Below are 19,117 nucleotides of genomic sequence, written 5' to 3'. Positions count from 1 at the left end.
GTCCAAAGTTGTTTTGATGACAAAGCATGTTCGAAAAGGTTACATAAAAAACTTTTTGGATGTTGGTATGGCATTATATCTTTGGAAGCAAATACGTGCTTACATGGTAAAGTATTAGGAGTTGAGTGTCTTCATGAATACCACATATTCGAGTTTAATGTCCATAAAAGAATCAGCCATTATGGTGCATTGATAATCACTCTGAGGTTGCTGTTAAATTTTTCGAGTAAATGATGGTATATAGGCTACTTTTGTTAGTATTCTTTTTTGTTGAATGTTTTTGGATGTTGGTGTGGTGTTGAGTGTCTTCATGACAACCACGTTGATCGCGTTTATGGGGAAGATGGGTTGTTTGGTATATGCTTTGAAGGTATTTGATGCAATAATTAGCAAGCAGATTTGCTCTTGGAATGCTATGATTTCTTACGTAGCTTTGAATGGTAGGGAAAAGCACGCATTAACGATGTACGTCAAGATGAGAGCAAGGGGGCTGCAACCAAATGAGATTACCTTTGTGGCAGTTCTATCAGCTTGTGCGCATGTCCAGCTTGTTGATTTGGGGTTTTAAGTCATTTGAAGTGATATCACGTGAATTCATACTTGTAGCGAAGATGGAACATTATGGTTGTGTGGTTGATCTATTAGAGAGAGCTAGGCTACTGAAGGAAGCATACGACTTCATGGAGCCATATAGTTCAAGTCGCAACCAAATCATGTTGGACGATATGTGCAATTATGTTGGCGCAGAGAGGTGGGATCATGATGTTGCAATGTTAAAGCTGACAACTACAGCAGCATTTATTTGCAAAGTTGTCGATGAAATCTTGACTCATCAATCAGTAGAGTTTTACAATATATCTGAGCTCTTTTTCTTTCATGTGATAAAGTAATACTATAACATGAAATTCCGGTGGATAATGGACCTATCTCTAGGCCTTCTCCACTTAATTAAATACCAAGCCCTTCTGTAGATATAACATTGATCATAGTAACAGAAGATTCTCCCTCTGAGATAATAGTATCTTTCGCATGATACGTCTGTTGTGCTTCAGTGAAAACAGTTAAGATAGCAGACTACTGCAACTTTGGTCCATGATTATAAGGCCATGTCGTTCCATATTGGGACTAAAGCAAATAATTTAAACAAACAAACAAATGAAGACCAGTTCAATTGTATCATGCATTATGCCAAACCCGAAGCCCAGGTTTTGCGATACCCTTGGTTGTTGTAGTCGACAGTGAGGTTAGCCACACTGTCCTCATATTTTACACTAAAATCTTATAGGTTTGATATCCAGATGCAAAAAAAGAACCTATGAATTGCAAAAATTCTCAAATAGAAAGAGATTTAATTTCTACATAACTAGTCTTTCTATATAACTACAAATGCCTATGATGTAGTGGTTCTTACGAAGCCCCTTGATTTCTAATTTTCTCCAACTCTGTCTCGTGACATCATAACACAAACATAAAGTACCAGACTTTAAATTCGTACTGAATAAAATCTCCCCATCACAAAACGTGCATGATAATCTGACATCGGGTATGACTTCTTGTTGTATATTCTTCCATGTAGAAGGAAACTGAATGGTATAACTCTTCCATTCTTCTTCTTTTCAATTTTGTTCTAAAACAAACAAGTGGATATATTCATATGAGCATATTTAATAATCAGACAGCTAGTTTACCCTTCGGCTCTATTAACTCGTAAGACCACCCATATTGAGAGACATCCCTCAATGCAAAAAGTTTGGAATTTTCAGTTTTAACATCAAATGCAGCTATAGCAAGTCCTCTATGGAAAACAAACCTATAGATAACTCCATTGATGCAAATCCTGGGCTTCCAAAGAATAGTGGAGGGAATGTGTTTAGTCTCCCTCCATGACTTGTTGCGGAAGCCGAATATATAGAGAGTGATGAAATCACAACTGTTATATCTAAAGGTAGCTAATAAATAGTAGACGAGACAACAATAAAAAGATCACCAGGAATTAACGAGGTTCGACAAACTTTTATTTTCTTTTGCCTACTCCTCGAACACAAACAACCAATATTTATTTCACTCCAAAAGAGTACAAGTGAAATACTACAAGAGAGAAAGAAGATTAAATGCCTTTGAAGATGAGAAGGCAAGTGAGAGGTGTGTCACAAATGAATTAGGAACTACCTATTTATAGGAGTGAATTCTTCATATTGATGTCATCCATGACATCACAATGTGTCAAAATGTCAAGATTTACCTTGTGAAACCATTTTATGGTTCATCTAAAGTTCACCTGCAAAAGATATTATCTTGACTTTTGTACCAATGAAGAATTATCTTCCTAACTACCAAATCTTCACATTAATTCATCTTTGAATCTTGTCAAATTTAACAAATCTCCACCTTGGCAAGATTATCCATTTTCAACTTTCTCTCAACAACTTTTGATTGTGTCTTCAACCTCAATCTTCAATGTTCAACAATGTTGATCAAGTTCAAACAATGTTGAAACTTGACCGCACCACTTTTGTCAGCATATCGGCAGGATTATCCGTAGTATGAATTTTCTGCACTGTGACTCCACCTTCTTCTATGATGTCTCGTATGAAATGATATCGGACATCAATGTGCTTCGTCCTTGCATGATAAACTTGGTTCTTTACTAATTGAATAGCACTTAGACTACCACAAAATATTGTGATTCCTTCTTGTCCAATAACAAGCTCTCTAAGCAATCCTTGAAGCTAAATTGCCTCCTTTGCAGGCTCTGTAATTGCCATATACTTTGCCTCAGTGGTAGACAAAGCAACTGCTGACTGCAAAGTAGACTTCCAACTAACTGGTGTGCTTGCAATAGTGAAAACATAACTAGTAGTTTATCTTCATTTGTCCAAATCACCTGCATAATCTAAGTCACAATATCCATCAAGATATTGACTATCTTTATGCTCATAAACCAAGCCAATATCTACAGTATTATGAATATATCGTAGAATCCATTTTACAGCCTGCCAATGATCCTATCCAGGATTATGCATGTACCTGCTTACAACTCCAACAGCGTGTGAACTATCCGGCCTTGTGTAAACCATTGTATACATCAAGCTACCAACAACATTCACATATGGTACTCTTGACATATATTCTCGTGCAACTTCATTCTTTGGCGACATAGCATCACTAAGCTTAAAATGAGGAGCAAGCGGAGTTTCATGCCAAATCGATTTAGTACCCTCTTCAAATATTCTTTCTGAGATAAAAAAAGCTTCTTTGAATGTCGATCTCTTTTTATCTCCATGCCAAGAATCCTCTTTGCCTCACCCAAATCCTTCATCTCAAACTCCTTTTTTAGTTGAATCTTTAGCTTCTCAATTTCCTCTTGACTTTTAGAAGCTATCAACATATCATCAACATATAGGAGAAAATATATAAAGGAATCGTCTTCAAGCTTGAGCAAATACACACAATGATCATATTTGCTTCTTATGTACCTTAGCTGCAACATAAACTTGTCAAATCGTTTGTACCATTGTCTATAAGATTGTTTCAATCCATACAACGATTTTTCAAGTTTGCACACCATATTTTCTTTTCCATCAACTTTGAATCCTTCTGGCTGAGTCATGTAGATTTCCTCTTCCAAGTTTCCATGTAAAATGCAGTTTTTACATCCAACTAAACTAGTTCCAAATTCAACTGTGCTACCAAAGCCAACAAAACTCTAATGAAGGAGTGTTTCACAACTGGAGAAAATACCTCATTATAGTCAATTCCCTCCTTTTGAGTGTATCCTTTGGCCACCAATCTTGCTTTGTAGCAAACATCTTCTTGGTTAGGAAATTCTTCTTTCTTTGCAAATACCTATTTGCACCCAATTGCTTTCTTGCCATCCTGGAGATTGGCCAATTTCCATGTATGATTCTGATAAAGGGACTGCATTTCTTCATCCATGGCAAACCTCTACTTAGCTTCTTCTGAACTTTGAACTGCATCTTTATAAGTGGTAGGAATGTCATCCGCTGCAATTGAGTCCGCACAAGCCACCACATCTATGAGTCGAGCAGGTTTTCTTATTGTCCTTTTTGGCTTGCTGGTTGCTATTAATTCAAGTTGTAGTTGAAGTTCTTGAGATGGAACCTCCCTTTCGACTGACTCTTCTTCCAGAGGAAAAACTTCTGTTGTTTCCTCATTTGATCCATGTGTTGGGAAAATTATCTTTCCCTAAAACTCCACCTGCTTTGAATCACCATCAGTTTGTTTGACTTCTTCAATTGTTACCTTATTTGTGAAGGCAGATTCATCAAAGGTAACATCCCTGCTGAAAATACTTTTTCTTGTCTCTGGACACCATAAATGATATCCCTTGACTCCAGAAGTAATTCCCATAAATAAAGCTTTCTTTGCTCTTTAGTCCAATTTTGACTCTTTTACGTGATAATATGCAATTGAGCCAAATACATATAAAGAACAATAATCTTCAGCAGGTTTTCCATACCATTTTTCTAATGGTGTCTTCCCACCTATAGCAACAGATGGTAGACGATTAATGAGGTGGCATGCATATATTATTGCCTCAACCCAAAATTTTTTGCCCAAGCCAGCATTGGACAACATACACCGAACCTTCTCCAGCAAAGTTCAGTTCATGCGTTCTGCCACTCCATTTTGTTGTGGTGTATTTCTGACGTTGAAATGTCTGACGATGTCATTTTCCTCACAAATTTTCTAAAAATGATCATTTTTGTATTCTCCACCATTGTCTGTGTGAAGACACTTGATTTTTTTGCCACTTTGAGTTTCTATCATAGCCTTCCATTTGAGAAAAATTCTCAATACTTCATCTTTTGTTTTCATCGTATACACCCACAGTCTTCGGGAAAAGTCATCAACAAAGGTTACAAAATAGTGTTTCCCACCTAATGAAGGTGTTTTGGAAGCACCCCAAACATCTGAATGAACATAATCAAAATACCTTTAGTATTATGGATAGTTGTTCCAAATTTAACCATTGTTTGCTTTCCCTTGACGCAATGCTCACAAAATTCCAAGTTACAAGTTTTTACTCCTTTTAGCAATCCTTGATCTGATAAAGTTTTCAAGGATTTTCCTCCAGCATGTCCCAAGCACATATGTCACAGCCTGGTCATTTCTGCCTCCTTGTCGTCATTGGATGTTGTTGTTGTTGTCCAAATCATTATACTACCTTGATAGTGGTACATGTTATTATTTCTTCAAATTGCCTTCATTACCACCAGCACACCGGAGCATATTCTCATTATGCCATTATCCGCAATGACTTTGAATCCCTTTGACTCTAGGGCTCCAACAGAAATGAGATTCTTCTTCAAATTCGATACATACCGAACATCTATTAATGTTCTGGTCAATCTATCATGATTCCTTAATCGAATTGAACCAACACCATATGCGGTAAGAGGATTATTGTTTGCGGTGTGAATAACTCCACATTCTCCTTCTTGTAAATCAACAAACCAGTCCCTATTGGGACACATATGATAGCTACAAGCTGAGTCCATCAACCATACATCAGATGATTTGGATGGATCTGTTGTAACTAGTGAGTAAGTGGAGTCATCACAATCAGCCACATTTGAATCCATGACAGCCTTCTCATTATTTAGTTTGGCTTTGTTTTACAACTTTGGGCAGTATTTCTTCCAGTGCCCTTATTCTCGGCAAAAGGCACATTCATCTTTGCTGAGTCTGGATCTTGACTTGGATCTCCCATTCTTCGTTCTCACATGATTTTGAGAACGACCTCTCACAATCAGAGCTTTTGTTTCTCCGCCCTTTTGTTTTTCTTTCTTTCTTTGTTCATAACTATATAAGGCAGAACAAACTTCTTTGAGAGATACTTCATCATTCCCATGCAGTAGAGTAGTTTCAAGGTGCTCGAACTCATCTGGAAGTGAATTTAACAACATTAAGGCCATATCTCCATCCGTAAAAGTCACGTCCATATTCCGCAAATTTGTCGCCAACTAATTAAAGCTGGTGATATGATCATTCATTGTACTAGCAGGAATATAAGTGAAACGTAATAGTCTTTTTTTCATGTAAAGTTTATTTTGACTGTTTTTCTTCAAGATTTTCTCCTCCAATGAATTCCATAATTTATTTGCAGATGTTTCCTTTATGTATGGATACTTTTGTTCTCTTGCTAGGTAAGATCGAATGGTACCGCAAGCAACACGGTTGATAATCTTCCAATCTTCTTCTCCTATACCGTCTGGTTTCTTTTCTTCTATGGAAATATCTAGCCTTGTTGAAAAAGAACATCAAGAACCTCACCTTGCCACATTCTGAAATGTCCTGACCCGCCAAAAATTTCAACTGCAAATTTTGCATTTGACACAATTCATGTCATAAGCGAAGATGCCAATGATGACGTATTATTGACATTCGATGTGGACTCATCATTTTTATTGTCTCCCATTTTTGCTACAAATACTATTTACTAGTTAACAATGCAAAGACAAAAGTAAATATTTTCTGATGTGGAAGTTCAGACTGTGTTGCAACCACAGAGCATACTCAGATAATACCTTGGTTCTGATACCAATTATTACGGAAGCCGAATATATAGAGAGTGATGAAATCACAACTGCTATATCTAAAGGTAGCTAATAAATAGTAGATAAGACAACAATAAAAAGAACACCAGGAATTAACGAGGTTCGGCAAACTTTTGTTTTCTTTTGCCTACTCCTCGAACACAACCAATCAATATTTATTTCACTCCAAAAGAGTACAAGTGAAATACTACAAGAAAGAAAGAAGATTAAATGCCTTTGAAGATGAGAAGGCAAGTGAGAGGTGTGTCACAAATGAATTAGGAACTACCTATTTATAGGAGTGAATTCTTCCTATTGATGTCATCCATGACATCACAATGTGTCAAAATGTCAAGATTTACCTTGTGAAACCATTTTATGGTTCACCTAAATTTCACCTACAAAAGATGTTATCTTGACTTTTGTACCAATGAAGAATTATCTTCTTAACTACCAAATTTTCACATTAATTCATCTTTGAATCTTGTCAAATTTAACATGACTCATTTATGCCTAAAGTGAAAACCCTACTTTTTGTGTAACCTTGTCGAACATAAGTTGTTGTCGAAAGAACTTTGTACTTGTTTTCTTCTGGCTGAAAACCTAGTGAATAGTGACACCAAGAAAAACCTTCGAAACAAAACAAGAGTATATATTTATGTTGTACCAGGTTGGCACTAGTTGTAGTAGCAAAACAAGTTAAGCTAGGGTAAAAGGTTATAGACCTCTGTGTTTAATGTCCATGAAGCGCGATTCCCGCACAGTTGGAAATATTTTCATGGATACAGCTAAAAAGTGCACCACCACCAGCCTCAGGAATTACTCGATTATAAAATGAAAAAGAAAATTTGAATTGAGAAAGCAGAGTTATGTTAGTCATATTGTTGTCTATGCACAACATTAGCTTGAAAGTGTGAAGATGAATCCATCCATTCCCGAAGAAATGCTCATTGAAATATTCTCATGGCTTCCTGTTAAGTCTTTAATGTGTTTCAATTATGGTAACAAATTCTTTAATTCTCTTATTTTCGAATCAAATTTTATCGATACCCATAGATGTCGATCTGTGACCCGTCCCAGTGGAACAAAATTCGTTTTCCACGCAAGCGAATTTTATTACACATCTGTTCAGCAAAATAACATGAAAAAAACTCTGTTCAAATTCAGAGTTTTGATGCAATCCCATTCAATATCCCTCATTTGAATTGGCCTCGTTTTAATTGCGTTAACGATTTATTTTGCATTTGGGAAATATTATTTAATCAACCTACTACAATTTTTTAACCCTAGTACAAGAGAAGTATGATTTCTTCCTAGCCTAAATATGATTTTCTTCTTTGTTGTTACTATTCGTTTGGTTTTGAGCCTGAAGAAAAAAAGTACAAAATTGTTGCAACAACAAATCATGTTCGCGAAAGTTACATAAAGCGCTGGATTTTCACTTTAGGCATAGACGAATCATGGAAAGAGGTTAACAGTTCCCTTCATAATGTGTGCAGGATACCCGAGGTTTACATCAATGGAGTTATCTATAAGTTTGCTTTCCATAATGAATTTGCTATAGCTAGATTTGATGTTAAATCTGAAAAGTTCAAATTCGTTGTATTAGGGAAAAACGCAACTCCCTAGTGCCATTACAAGTTAATAGAGGTGAAGGGTAAATTAGCAGCCATTCATCATAAAAAAGGGCGCACATGAATATATCCACTTGCTTGTTTTAGAACAAACTCGAAAAGAAGATGAATGGAAGAGTCATATCATTCAGTTTCCTTCAACATGGGAGGACATACAACAAAAAGTCGTATTATCATGCAGGTTTGCATCTTGTGATGGAGATCTTTTATTCACCGCGAATTTGAAGTCGGGTACTTTCTGTTTCTGTTATGATGTCACGAGACAGAGTTGGAGAAAATTAGAAATTAAGGGGCTTCCTAAGAACTATGGAATCCAAGGCATTTGTAGTTACGTAGAAAGACTGGTTAGGTAGAAATTAAGTCTCTTTCCATTTGAGATTTTTTGGAATTCATATGTTCTTTTTATTGAATCATTTTGCAATTATTGGTTACAATATCCTAAATGTTGTACCTTTGTTGTTATTGGTACAAACATAGTTGAAGGAGCAGACATACACCAATACTGCAGGTTTTTAACCACATTACAATCAGAGGCGCAGCTAGGTGAGGTTCATGGGTTCGGACGAACCCACTAGCTTTTTCGTAGACCATATATTTGTATTAGTAAATTAAATAAATATATGTATATTAACATGTGAACCCCCAAACAAAATTGATTTAGAACCTCCAAACTCCTAACCTTGGCTCCGCCTCTGATTACAGTTTATCCAACAAAATCGATCAGTACCTCTGCTACTAGCTTTCCCCACAATGTACTGATAAAGATAATAAGGTATTGCGGATGATACAACTAGTAAATACGTTCGAGAGGCGAATCCAGGATTTGAAGACTTCGGGTGCACCAATATTACCTTAGCTCAAATATAAATTACCTTACCTCAAATATAAGCTCTAAGATAAACTTAAAAAATAAAAATAATAAATAAACTCTAAGATAAATTTAAAAAATAAAAATAAGACTTCGGATGCACCAATATTACATAAGCTCTAAGATAAACTTAAAAAATAAAAACAATAAATAACCTCTAAGATAAACTTCAAAAGTAAAAACAATAAAATAGCGTTGTAGCTAGATTCGAACCCAGGTCTCGTGAATGATTTTTCTAGCTTGTTCCAACAACATAATGATAAACCTATACTCTTCATAGGTGCACAATTAATTATATCATAATTTATGTCAGCTTTTCAAGATAGATATACACCTATTTACGCCTCTGTGTTCAACACTATCAACACTACTATTGAAGTAAAAGAATAATACAAAAATTTCTCATATCGAATTCGATGTGTCATGCTATGAATGGACTAACTGTGGATATGATGTTTGAATTCTTTATAATTACACTCTGAGCAATTGAAGGGATGTGGCAAATCTTGATGGATTGAAATAGACAAGATTCAGCTTACACTACAAAAGAAGTGTAAATTAGATGGAAATTTTCCTAGGGAATAGTATGAAAATTCGCAGGAAACTTATTTTCCTACAAATTTTCATACTAATTCCCAGGAAAATCCCCATGTAATTCACAGTTTTCTTGTAGTGTTACTCGATTCCATTACATGCATCAATGCAATCGATAAAATCAAAAGTTATGTAAATTGACAATTTCACCATAGTTTAGGAGTGTTTCTATGTCTTATCTCGAAATAAAGAACGGTTACTATATTTTCATAACTCAACAATATCATCATACTTTATTACTAGTAAACGTACCTAAGTCTAATTATTTTTTATTGCACTGTGTTGTTCGAATATTTTAAATTATACTATCTTTAAAAAAGGTTAACAATTGTTCCTCGATAAAACATACTCACCGTCACTCCTCCCTAACCCTCTTAACCAAATTTATGTAAATAGAGACAACGAATTATGTAGTAATTATTAAAGAATTTTTATGTATTATATTTGTTTTAGCTACATTGTTCACTATTTAAAATTATTAGATTAATAATATTGATTTTATTAGCTTATAATTGACTCAGAGCCTGTTTGGGTTGGTTTAAAAGTTGGTCAAATCTATTTTTAAGTCATTTTTAGTTTTTTGTGAGTGTTTGCCAAAGTTAAAAATAATTTAAAATAAGTTTAAAATGACTTTAGAAATGTTAAAAACCAAAAGTAGGACTTCCCCTACTTTTTATTTTTTTTGACTTAAAAGTCATTTAAGTTTTAACTTTTTATTTTTGACTTAAAAGTTGTTATTTTCAGTTAATCCAAACGGGCTCTTAATATAATTATGGAAAAATTGTATGAAATAACAAACTATTAATTCAAATTAAATGATATAGCTATAGTTTATTTTATTTGTAATTCACAGCAAGCATCCCCTTTTTTTGCCATCTGGTTCGATATACAATTAGTCGGTTTTGGTTTTGGTTTGGTTATTTATTCCTCCAAAAAAAAATTACTTTCAAACCGAATAAATCAGAAAAACTGAACCAAACCAAACCAAAATCGACAATAACCAAACCGACGGTTATTTTGTTTCTTTTGGTTTGGTTTAGTTTTAGAAATTTAAAAAAACCGACTAAATTCGTTTGGTTTTGATTTTAATCAATAACTGATCCAAACTGAACCACGAACACCCCTCGTAACTGGTATACATATGTATTTGTATATCTGGTGAGCGAGATTGAGAGAGAGAGAGAGAGAGAGAGAGGAGAGAGATGAGCGAGATTGGGAGGGGAAGGAAAGAGGCGAGCGAGAGATGGTAGAGAGTGGAGAGAGACTAATTGTATTTGTATATCTGTCATATAATTATATATTTATAGATATATTTTGTATTTGACAATTTATATTTGTATTTGTATATGTATAAAAGAGGAGAGAGGCGACAGAGAGAGGAAGGGAGGAGAGATGCGACGTAAATGTAGCTAAAATTAAGTTGTGAGCCGTAATTAATTCAAACTATAGCTATGTTAGCTAATTAACTCGTATATGTTTGCTTATCCCCATAATTTTCCCACTTTGAACACTTTGAATTTTTATTTTATTGTTCACATATCTTTAATTTAAAATTTGTGGTTACTAATATGTGTATTATATTGGTCATAAATAGTGTTATTTATGAAAATTCCCCTAATTATTTTTATATAATTTACTAAAATCACATAGTGTTAAGAGCTAATTACATCATTTCCCTACTTTTTTTCAAATTATTAAAATTCCTTAAAATTTATGGATTCCAAATACATCACTGGACATCCTGATACATAGGTGAGGATGTATATGATAGGGGAGGGATGTATCAGAAATGGGAGGGATGTATCTGAGAGGGGATAAAGATGTATCAGCGAGAGGAGAGTGATGTATCTGCGAGGGTTTTTTTGATTTTTTTTTAAATAGTAGAGAATTTTAGAGATTATGACAAAATAAAATGTGTATATAGATAATTTTTCCATTATTTTTTTTAGTTACCATACCAACAAATATGATAAAAACCCAAAGAAAAAAAAGTCATTTGGATTGATTTGTAATGGGCTTTGTTAGTACTAGGCCCAATGTGTCCTTGTGCCGGGGCATAAATAAAGATGGAGAAATGGTGATTCTCTACTAGTCGGAGAAAAATGGCGACATGGGGTGCATTTTTTGGTACAAGGGTTATGGAAATAGTGAAGAAGCATGATTCCGGCGGCCTTGTTTGGAAGAGAATTAAGCTCACATCTACTCGCAAAGCTAATGCCAAGAAACGTCTTCGCCGTGTTTGGCAGGTTCCTACTTCTATTCCCTTCACTCTTTACTTGTAAACGTTTAGGGTTTTACTCTGTTAATGAACATTATGAGGTGGATGGGGTATAGATTCAATGAATTCAACTATACCCAACACCGTTTCTTGGATTTTTATTTTTTATTATACCTAGAAGAAATGGGGAGTGTGTTACAAGGCGGAGAATCGATTAATAAGTTATAAGAAATAATAATAATAAGGTGAAATTTCAGGTGAATTACTAAGATTCCATGTTTCTTGGCATTTCTTAGCTCCGTTTTAAATATGGAATGTTATTGCTGGAATACTAACTCGAGATCACACGTTTGGGACTGTTTATTGGGTTGAGATTATTGATATGTTGTTTATAGTTATATAAACCAAAAGCGGCATACCATAGCGGAACTTGGAAATCTAAATTAATGTTTGTGTATGGGGGCTTCCATTTCAAAAGTCCTTTGCGAAGAGTTCCTTTGTCTTAAACTACTTTGTCCATATGTTAAAACTCCAGTTTGAGATCTAATGGTTGTGGTATTTGCTTTTGGAAATGTCTTTTCCTGCATACCCAGTTTGTCCGAAAATTCCTTCTTTTAGTTCGTCTTGAATGAGCTGAACTTCTCCAGACTTAGTTGGCAGATTTACTTGACACCTGTGCTTGTGGGTTGTGTCAGAATGCTTGGTGGATTAAGAAAAAGTGAATCCTTCTTACCCCACACCATGCAAAGCGAAGCCTGGTATTTAAGTGGATAAGGGTAGAGGGGCCGGCTCATTATCCACCGAGTTTAGAAGGCTGTGATTTGTCCAAAGGGCTAGTCACAAATGGATTTCTCGGTTATCAAAAAGAAAAAGTGAATCCTTCTTCTTTTGGTGCCTAAGAATTTTAATGAGTCTTCTTTGGTGCAACCTTTTCCCCGGACCCTGCGTGAACGTGGGAACTGCCTTCTTCTTTTTATGGCTCACACAAGCTCCAGTTAATTTTTCGGCTTTATCGCCTTATTCAAAGCTTTATTCCACTGGCTTATATAATTTGAATTTCCTTTGAAATATTATTTCCAACAAATGAAATGTCTGTCTTATAATTATTGATCTTTGGATATCCTTTTCTTGTATGATGCTGTGTAGTTTTAGGCAGTGTTGGTTGATAATACTCATTTGCATGTTTTATGTATCATTTAGGGGTTTCTTAAGTTGGACAAAAGTCGAAGGACACTTGGTTCCTCGAGTAAGATAGTACCCGAGTTTCACTTGATTGGCCTTGAGTTGGGTGCTCTATGTTATGTTTAAATTGGAGACAATTATGTTGACTATGTTATTGAGGAACTAATGATCTTAAGATGCAAATATTCATGTAATGAAGGCTGAATTAGGTAATTCACTGGTCATTATTCCCTTTTAAAATTACCTTGAGGAATAAACCCAAAGGATACTTTATATTGGATTGAGAAGGCGTTTAAATGGAGCGACTTGGATAGTAAAGATTTATAAAGGGACTACAACTAGATGAGAATTGAGGTGAAGTAGTAGTTGTTGTTTTCTAGACCGTTTTTTCTCAATAAAACTATACTATATGACTGGTATGATCAGTTCAACAATGGAAAAGCAAAACTGCTTAAATGAACTATTTAGCAAAGCTGATCAACAATTTTTATTTTTTTTGCTCAGGTAATGATAGTTAGTTTCCAGTCCCACTTGTGGGATCACACTAGGTTTGTTCTTTTTGTTGTAATGATAGTTAGTTTGCCTAAAAGTGAGGTTACCTACAACATATAGAGATAAAATATGTAGTCTCGAATAGTTGATGTCTTGTGGTCTTGATCTTAACTGACAGTAATCCACCATGATTTATCTGATTTGTTTTCAGTATCCATGAATGGGATTGATCAACTTGAATGAAGAGTACATTATTTAATAAGCTCATTACATTGTAGCTCAGAAGTTCAAAATTATCCACAATGGTTTGAAAACATAGTCTTGTTTCTAGGGTCAATATAGTTTGTGTAGATGTTCATTATATGTCATCCTTATGTGTGTTTAATATTTAGTATATGTGTATATATTGTTGTCATGTATATTTTCTTCCCTCATGAAGCACACCCTAATTTCTATTTTGGTGTTTCAGAATAGATCATTACCTCTTTCCTCTAGGTTATTTTTGAGGACATCCTTTTTCTTTCTTTTTTGATGATAAATGAAATTTTGTTACCAAGTTGAGAGAGTTTAAGGGCATCTCTAATCTAACACCAAAATTTACACCAAATCCTATTTTGGTGTAAAATTTGGTGTTTTTCATCTCCAACCCAACACTAAATTTCACACTATTATAATGGGAATAGTGTCCATATAACACCAAATTTTACACTAAAATGGTGTCAATGCCATTTTAGCGTATACCAACTTCAATGCACTACACTAAATTTTACAATAAAAAAAAATATTCTTTTTATATTCTTCTCTCTATTCAATATTATATTTTTATTTTTATTTTAATTATATTTTCTAATTTCATAAATAAATCTCTTCTTTTTTTTTTCATTTCACCCTATATAATTCATATTTTTTTCTCATATAATCATTTAATACAAAATCATTTTATATCAGAAAATTTTAAATAATATAAATCACAAGCAAATACTATACATTATAAATATTAATGAATAATTCAAATAAAAGTGAAATCATTGATGAAATACAACTAAATAAATATTACATTATGGTAAAATTTATTTTAATTTTTTACATAAATATTCAACTTTCAAAATTAGTATATTGCTCCCATAAATTCTCTATTGATGAACTACATAAAAAATAATTAGGTATCTTAGGGACTCAATTAAAAACATACAATTTGTAATACGTTGAATTAAAAGTGTTATATAATAAAAATAAAAGTTCAAAAAAAATCAAGAACATACTTGATGTTGATGAATATTGTCACACCAAATTGGTGTGACACTATTCACAAACTATAATAGTGTAGAATTTAGTGTTGAGTTGGAGATGAAAACACCAAATTTTGGGGTTGGAGATGCCCTAATCAACATTAGTTGTACTCTTGATTATTTTATTATTATTTGTATTATATTACACTTTCAATATTATAAATTGTATGTTTTTAATTAAGTCCCTAATGTACCTAATTATTTTAATGTAATATCTTTATAATTTAAATTTTTATATTTTGATGTATAATTTTTCTATTTAATTTTCCGTATATGTTATTTTTATAAAAAATATAAGTTAATTTTATTATAAATTATAATTGTATAAAAAGATATAGCCATTCACAAAAATAAAAAGTGCAAATATGATATATTGTTAAATAACACAATGCGCTTTAGATAACATAACAATAAACATTCAATAAAGTAGTGAAGGACTTGCGTCAAAGTTGAAAAATTCATAACATAATCTTGGAAGTTGAATATTTATGTAGAAATTAAAATAAATTTTATCATAAATTTATTTTATGAAATAAAATATAATATTAAAGAGATAGAAGAATTTAAAAAGAATATTCCTTTTTAGTATAAAGTTTAGTGTAGTCCATTGGAGTTGGTTTACACTAAAATGGTGTCATGACACCATTTTAGTGTAAAATTTGGTGTTATGGGTTGGAGATGGCCTAAGCACTAAACAAAACCAGAGGATAATGCAGTGGACAAAGAACCCCAAACTTGCATCATCTCACTGCCTTCTAAACACAAACATGCTATCAGAACGAAAATGAAGCTAATTAATGTAGTGGTTGTGGTTCTGCATCCATACTCTTGAGTTTTCTCTTCATAAAACCTCTAATGTGCACCTCTTGGACTATCTGCTTCACAATGACTGCTTGTTGTTTGCAAACACTATTTGGTTTCTCTCAAGTCAAACTTAGTAGACATGAGCTGCTAGACACCTTCTAAACACTTCAGATTTTATGCTCTTATCCCTAGCATGTTGTACAGTCCTGTTCAGTTCTTCCTCCCAACACATAGGATCACTGGTAATTCCTTGCCATACCAGAAGCTTTTTCCACACTAGAGCAGATACACATTGGAATAATAAGTGAGTAATACTTTCATCCTCTTTCCCACACAAAGGGCAAGCATGGAAGCTGATGACACCCCATTTGATAAGCTTACGTCTTGTGTATAACTTCCCATTCACAGTCAGCCAAAGAATAAAAATCCATCGAGGCAGTCCATAGTTGTTGCACACAATTTTCCTCTACATTTCCTTCTTGTAGTCACCCCTTAGTTTTTGGTAGAACAATTTTAATAGAGAAACTGTCCATGCAGAAGTTCTTCCATGAAGTAACCAACTTCAAGTACATACTTCTTGGTCTTGGGTATTTTTTGTACAATCTAGATGATTGTTTACGAATCAACAACATACCTAATGTAACCCCACAAGTGGGGTCAGGGGAGGGTAGTGTGTACGCATACCCCTAACCCTACCTTGTGCAGGTAGAGATGCTGTTTCGGATAGACCTTCGGCTCAAGACAAGCATGAACACTACATGTATGGAAACATAAGCAGTAACAACAGTAGGATAGAAGAAAATCGAAGCATAAGAGACAACAAGTAGTAATAGAAAACTAGGAATGAGAAATATGGAGCTAATAAATAATACTAATACTATTGGTAAAGAAAAGCAAAACGCAAAACTAACTACTACTTGCCTTCTACCCTTATTCTCGCCCTCCACACCCTCCTATCAAGGGTCGTATCCTAGTTGAGCTAAAGTCTTGCAATGTCCTACCCGATCCCCAATACTTCTTTGGCATACCTCTACCTCTCCTCAAGCCCTCCCACGTCAGCCTCTCACACCTACTCAATGGTGTGTTTGTACATCTCCTGACATGCCCTAACCATCTCAGTGTTGCCTTCTGCATCTTGTCCGCCACAAAAGTCACTCCTACCTTGTCCCGAATCACACATGAGAGTTCTTGACTGGTCAAAAATACACCCCTATGCAACAAAGTCGATCTAACCACTACTCTGTAAAAGTATTGGTGATGCCTTATCAAACAAGACACCAAATGCTAATACGATGATTATTGTTTAGAAATGTCATCTATAATGTTTCTGTCTCCCATAATAACTGTGTATCCAGTTTACCCAAAGTGTATCCTTTTCCATACATGTTCCACAACAGCTTACTTATGGCTACCTTGTTCCATGTAGCAACATCTATGACATTCAACCACCCAGCTGTCTTTGGTGAACATACTTTTATTCCAAGCTACCATGGCTTTGTTTGATATATGAGTCCCACCCGTCCACAAGAACCTTCTACATGTGGCCGCAGTAAGTTTCACTTTCTTCTTAAGCAGAACAAAAACCTTCCCATGAAACTTGAATGGAAAAGACCCTCCCTGAATAAGATATAAACTTGTTAGTCCAAGATTTAGTCCTGCCCAGCATCCTTTAGCAGGGGCTGACATTGTAGTACTGACACTCTTTTGGTGCTAAGTATCGCTCCAAGGTATCTAAAGGAAGTTGTCCTTCAGTAAAGTTTAGGAGGTGAAGGATGGCTTGTTGGTCCTCTGTAGAGAAACCCCTCCCCAGGTGAATATTCATCTATCATTTTTGCTGATTAAAGAGCAGGTCTCTCTCAGTGAGGGTACTATCTTGAAGCGTTTTTAGTGAGACTATAAAAACTTCTTATGTTTTCAGTCTTTTGCACTTGATTTTTTTCTCATCCAATTACCAATCTTATGGCGTAAAGGCCTATGAAATGCTAGTATTGTACAAAACCATGTTGATTAGATTCACTAGGTCTGGCTCTCTCCTTCAAATCTAACCTCTCTGAACTGTAAAATGAGAATATTCTCTTAGCTTTATGTAGTAAGATTCCTTTTTCTCACCCAAAATAAGCAATGATAGTAGAATCTCTAGTCCTTTGACTTGCGATATTGGGTTTGATTTTACCTGTCTAAGTTGCTTCCAACGTTCTGATCTGATATAATTAAAATATCATTTGTTTTGTTGACTTCATTTCTTCTCGATGATGTGTGTTTTGAATCAAATTTTGTGAAATTATATCCCTATCTTATATATATGTTAGATATACAAAGGTTTGACATTTTTTGTTTTCTGCAGAATGAAGCTGTCTTGAGGGCATGTTCTGAAGCACCTCCATCCGAAACTTCAGAGGTTGATGCTGGACAAATAAGTAATGTGCAGTTAAAAACCAGTTAGAGTTAGTTCTGAAAAGGGTGACCGAGTATGAAGAGGCAAAATGAAGTATGCGTGACAGCTGCTTGCAAGGTTAACGACATTAATGGACTGCCCCTGAATTTTACTTTACCTGTTAGCGTTATGTTAGTATCTGGTGAAGTGATTTGGATGTCTCACTTTCACATGGTTACTCTAGATCATGCATGTTATAGCTGAGACAACTATCTCCTTCATCTTTGGTGATCCAAAGTATACTTTTCTTAGCTTAGATGTACTGAGTATTTACATCGCTGACAAAATTTATCATGTAGAATCTATTCTGAGGTCGTGCTTCTGTTTGTGTTTGATCACAAGTTTGTTTGGTCATGGCCAGATTGCGAGACATCTGACTTATAGCGTTTCTGTCCAAGTTTAATTGTTTTGCTTAGGTGATTTTGGTCCCTCTTCAGTAGCAAAGGCTAGCCCTTTAATTTGAAATGGAGTCCTTGCATATTTCTGGTGTANTGTTATAGCTGAGACAACTATCTCCTTCATCTTTGGTGATCCAAAGTATACTTTTCTTAGCTTAGGTGTACTGAGTATTTACATCGCTGACAAAATTTATCACGTAGAATCTATTCTGAGGTCGTGCTTCTGTTTGTGTTTGATCACAAGTTTGTTTGGTCATGGCCAGATTGCAAGACATCTGACTTATAGCGTTTCTGTCCAAGTCTGATTGTTTTGCTTAGGTGATTTTGGTCCCTCTTCAGTAGCAAAGGCTAGCCCTTTAGTTTGAAATGGAGTCCTTGCATATTTCTGGTGTAACTCTCAACTCTCACATTGGTGATTTCGATTAAGATTATGTCGATCAAGGAGTATTTAGATCGTCTTAGCCTCGAGTGCATTTCATTGGGAAAAACTTGAACAGTTGGATTAGGTGTAGAAACAGGAAATGGAAATCATTGTCCAAGTCTGGACATGTCATATGCAGAAAAGCTGTCTGTCTTTATTTTTTTTGGTTTCCAATCTTCCTACAAAGGACTTTTTCATATCCAGAGCTCGAAATCGAGACCTC

General features: G+C 34.7%; 1 protein-coding gene and 1 pseudogene across 1 annotated transcript; one reads left to right on the top strand and one right to left on the bottom strand.

The window, feature by feature from the left end:
* Positions 1-1,355: 1,355 nt before the first annotated feature.
* Positions 1,356-7,440, bottom strand: LOC125851161 (putative F-box protein At1g26515; annotated as a pseudogene).
* Positions 7,441-11,746: 4,306 nt separating this feature from the next.
* On the top strand, positions 11,747-18,311 carry LOC125851160 (uncharacterized). Its single transcript, XM_049530943.1, has 2 exons — positions 11,747-11,902; positions 17,986-18,311. The coding sequence occupies exons 1-2, from the start codon at positions 11,759-11,761 to the stop codon at positions 18,082-18,084; spliced, it is 243 nt and encodes an 80-aa protein (XP_049386900.1). The 5' UTR covers positions 11,747-11,758; the 3' UTR covers positions 18,085-18,311.
* Positions 18,312-19,117: the final 806 nt, after the last annotated feature.

The sequence above is a fragment of the Solanum stenotomum genome, unplaced genomic scaffold (assembly GCF_019186545.1).
Source record: "Solanum stenotomum isolate F172 unplaced genomic scaffold, ASM1918654v1 scaffold23074, whole genome shotgun sequence".
NCBI classification, from domain to species: Eukaryota; Viridiplantae; Streptophyta; class Magnoliopsida; order Solanales; family Solanaceae; genus Solanum; species Solanum stenotomum.
This window is presented reverse-complemented; position numbering and strand designations above follow the sequence as displayed.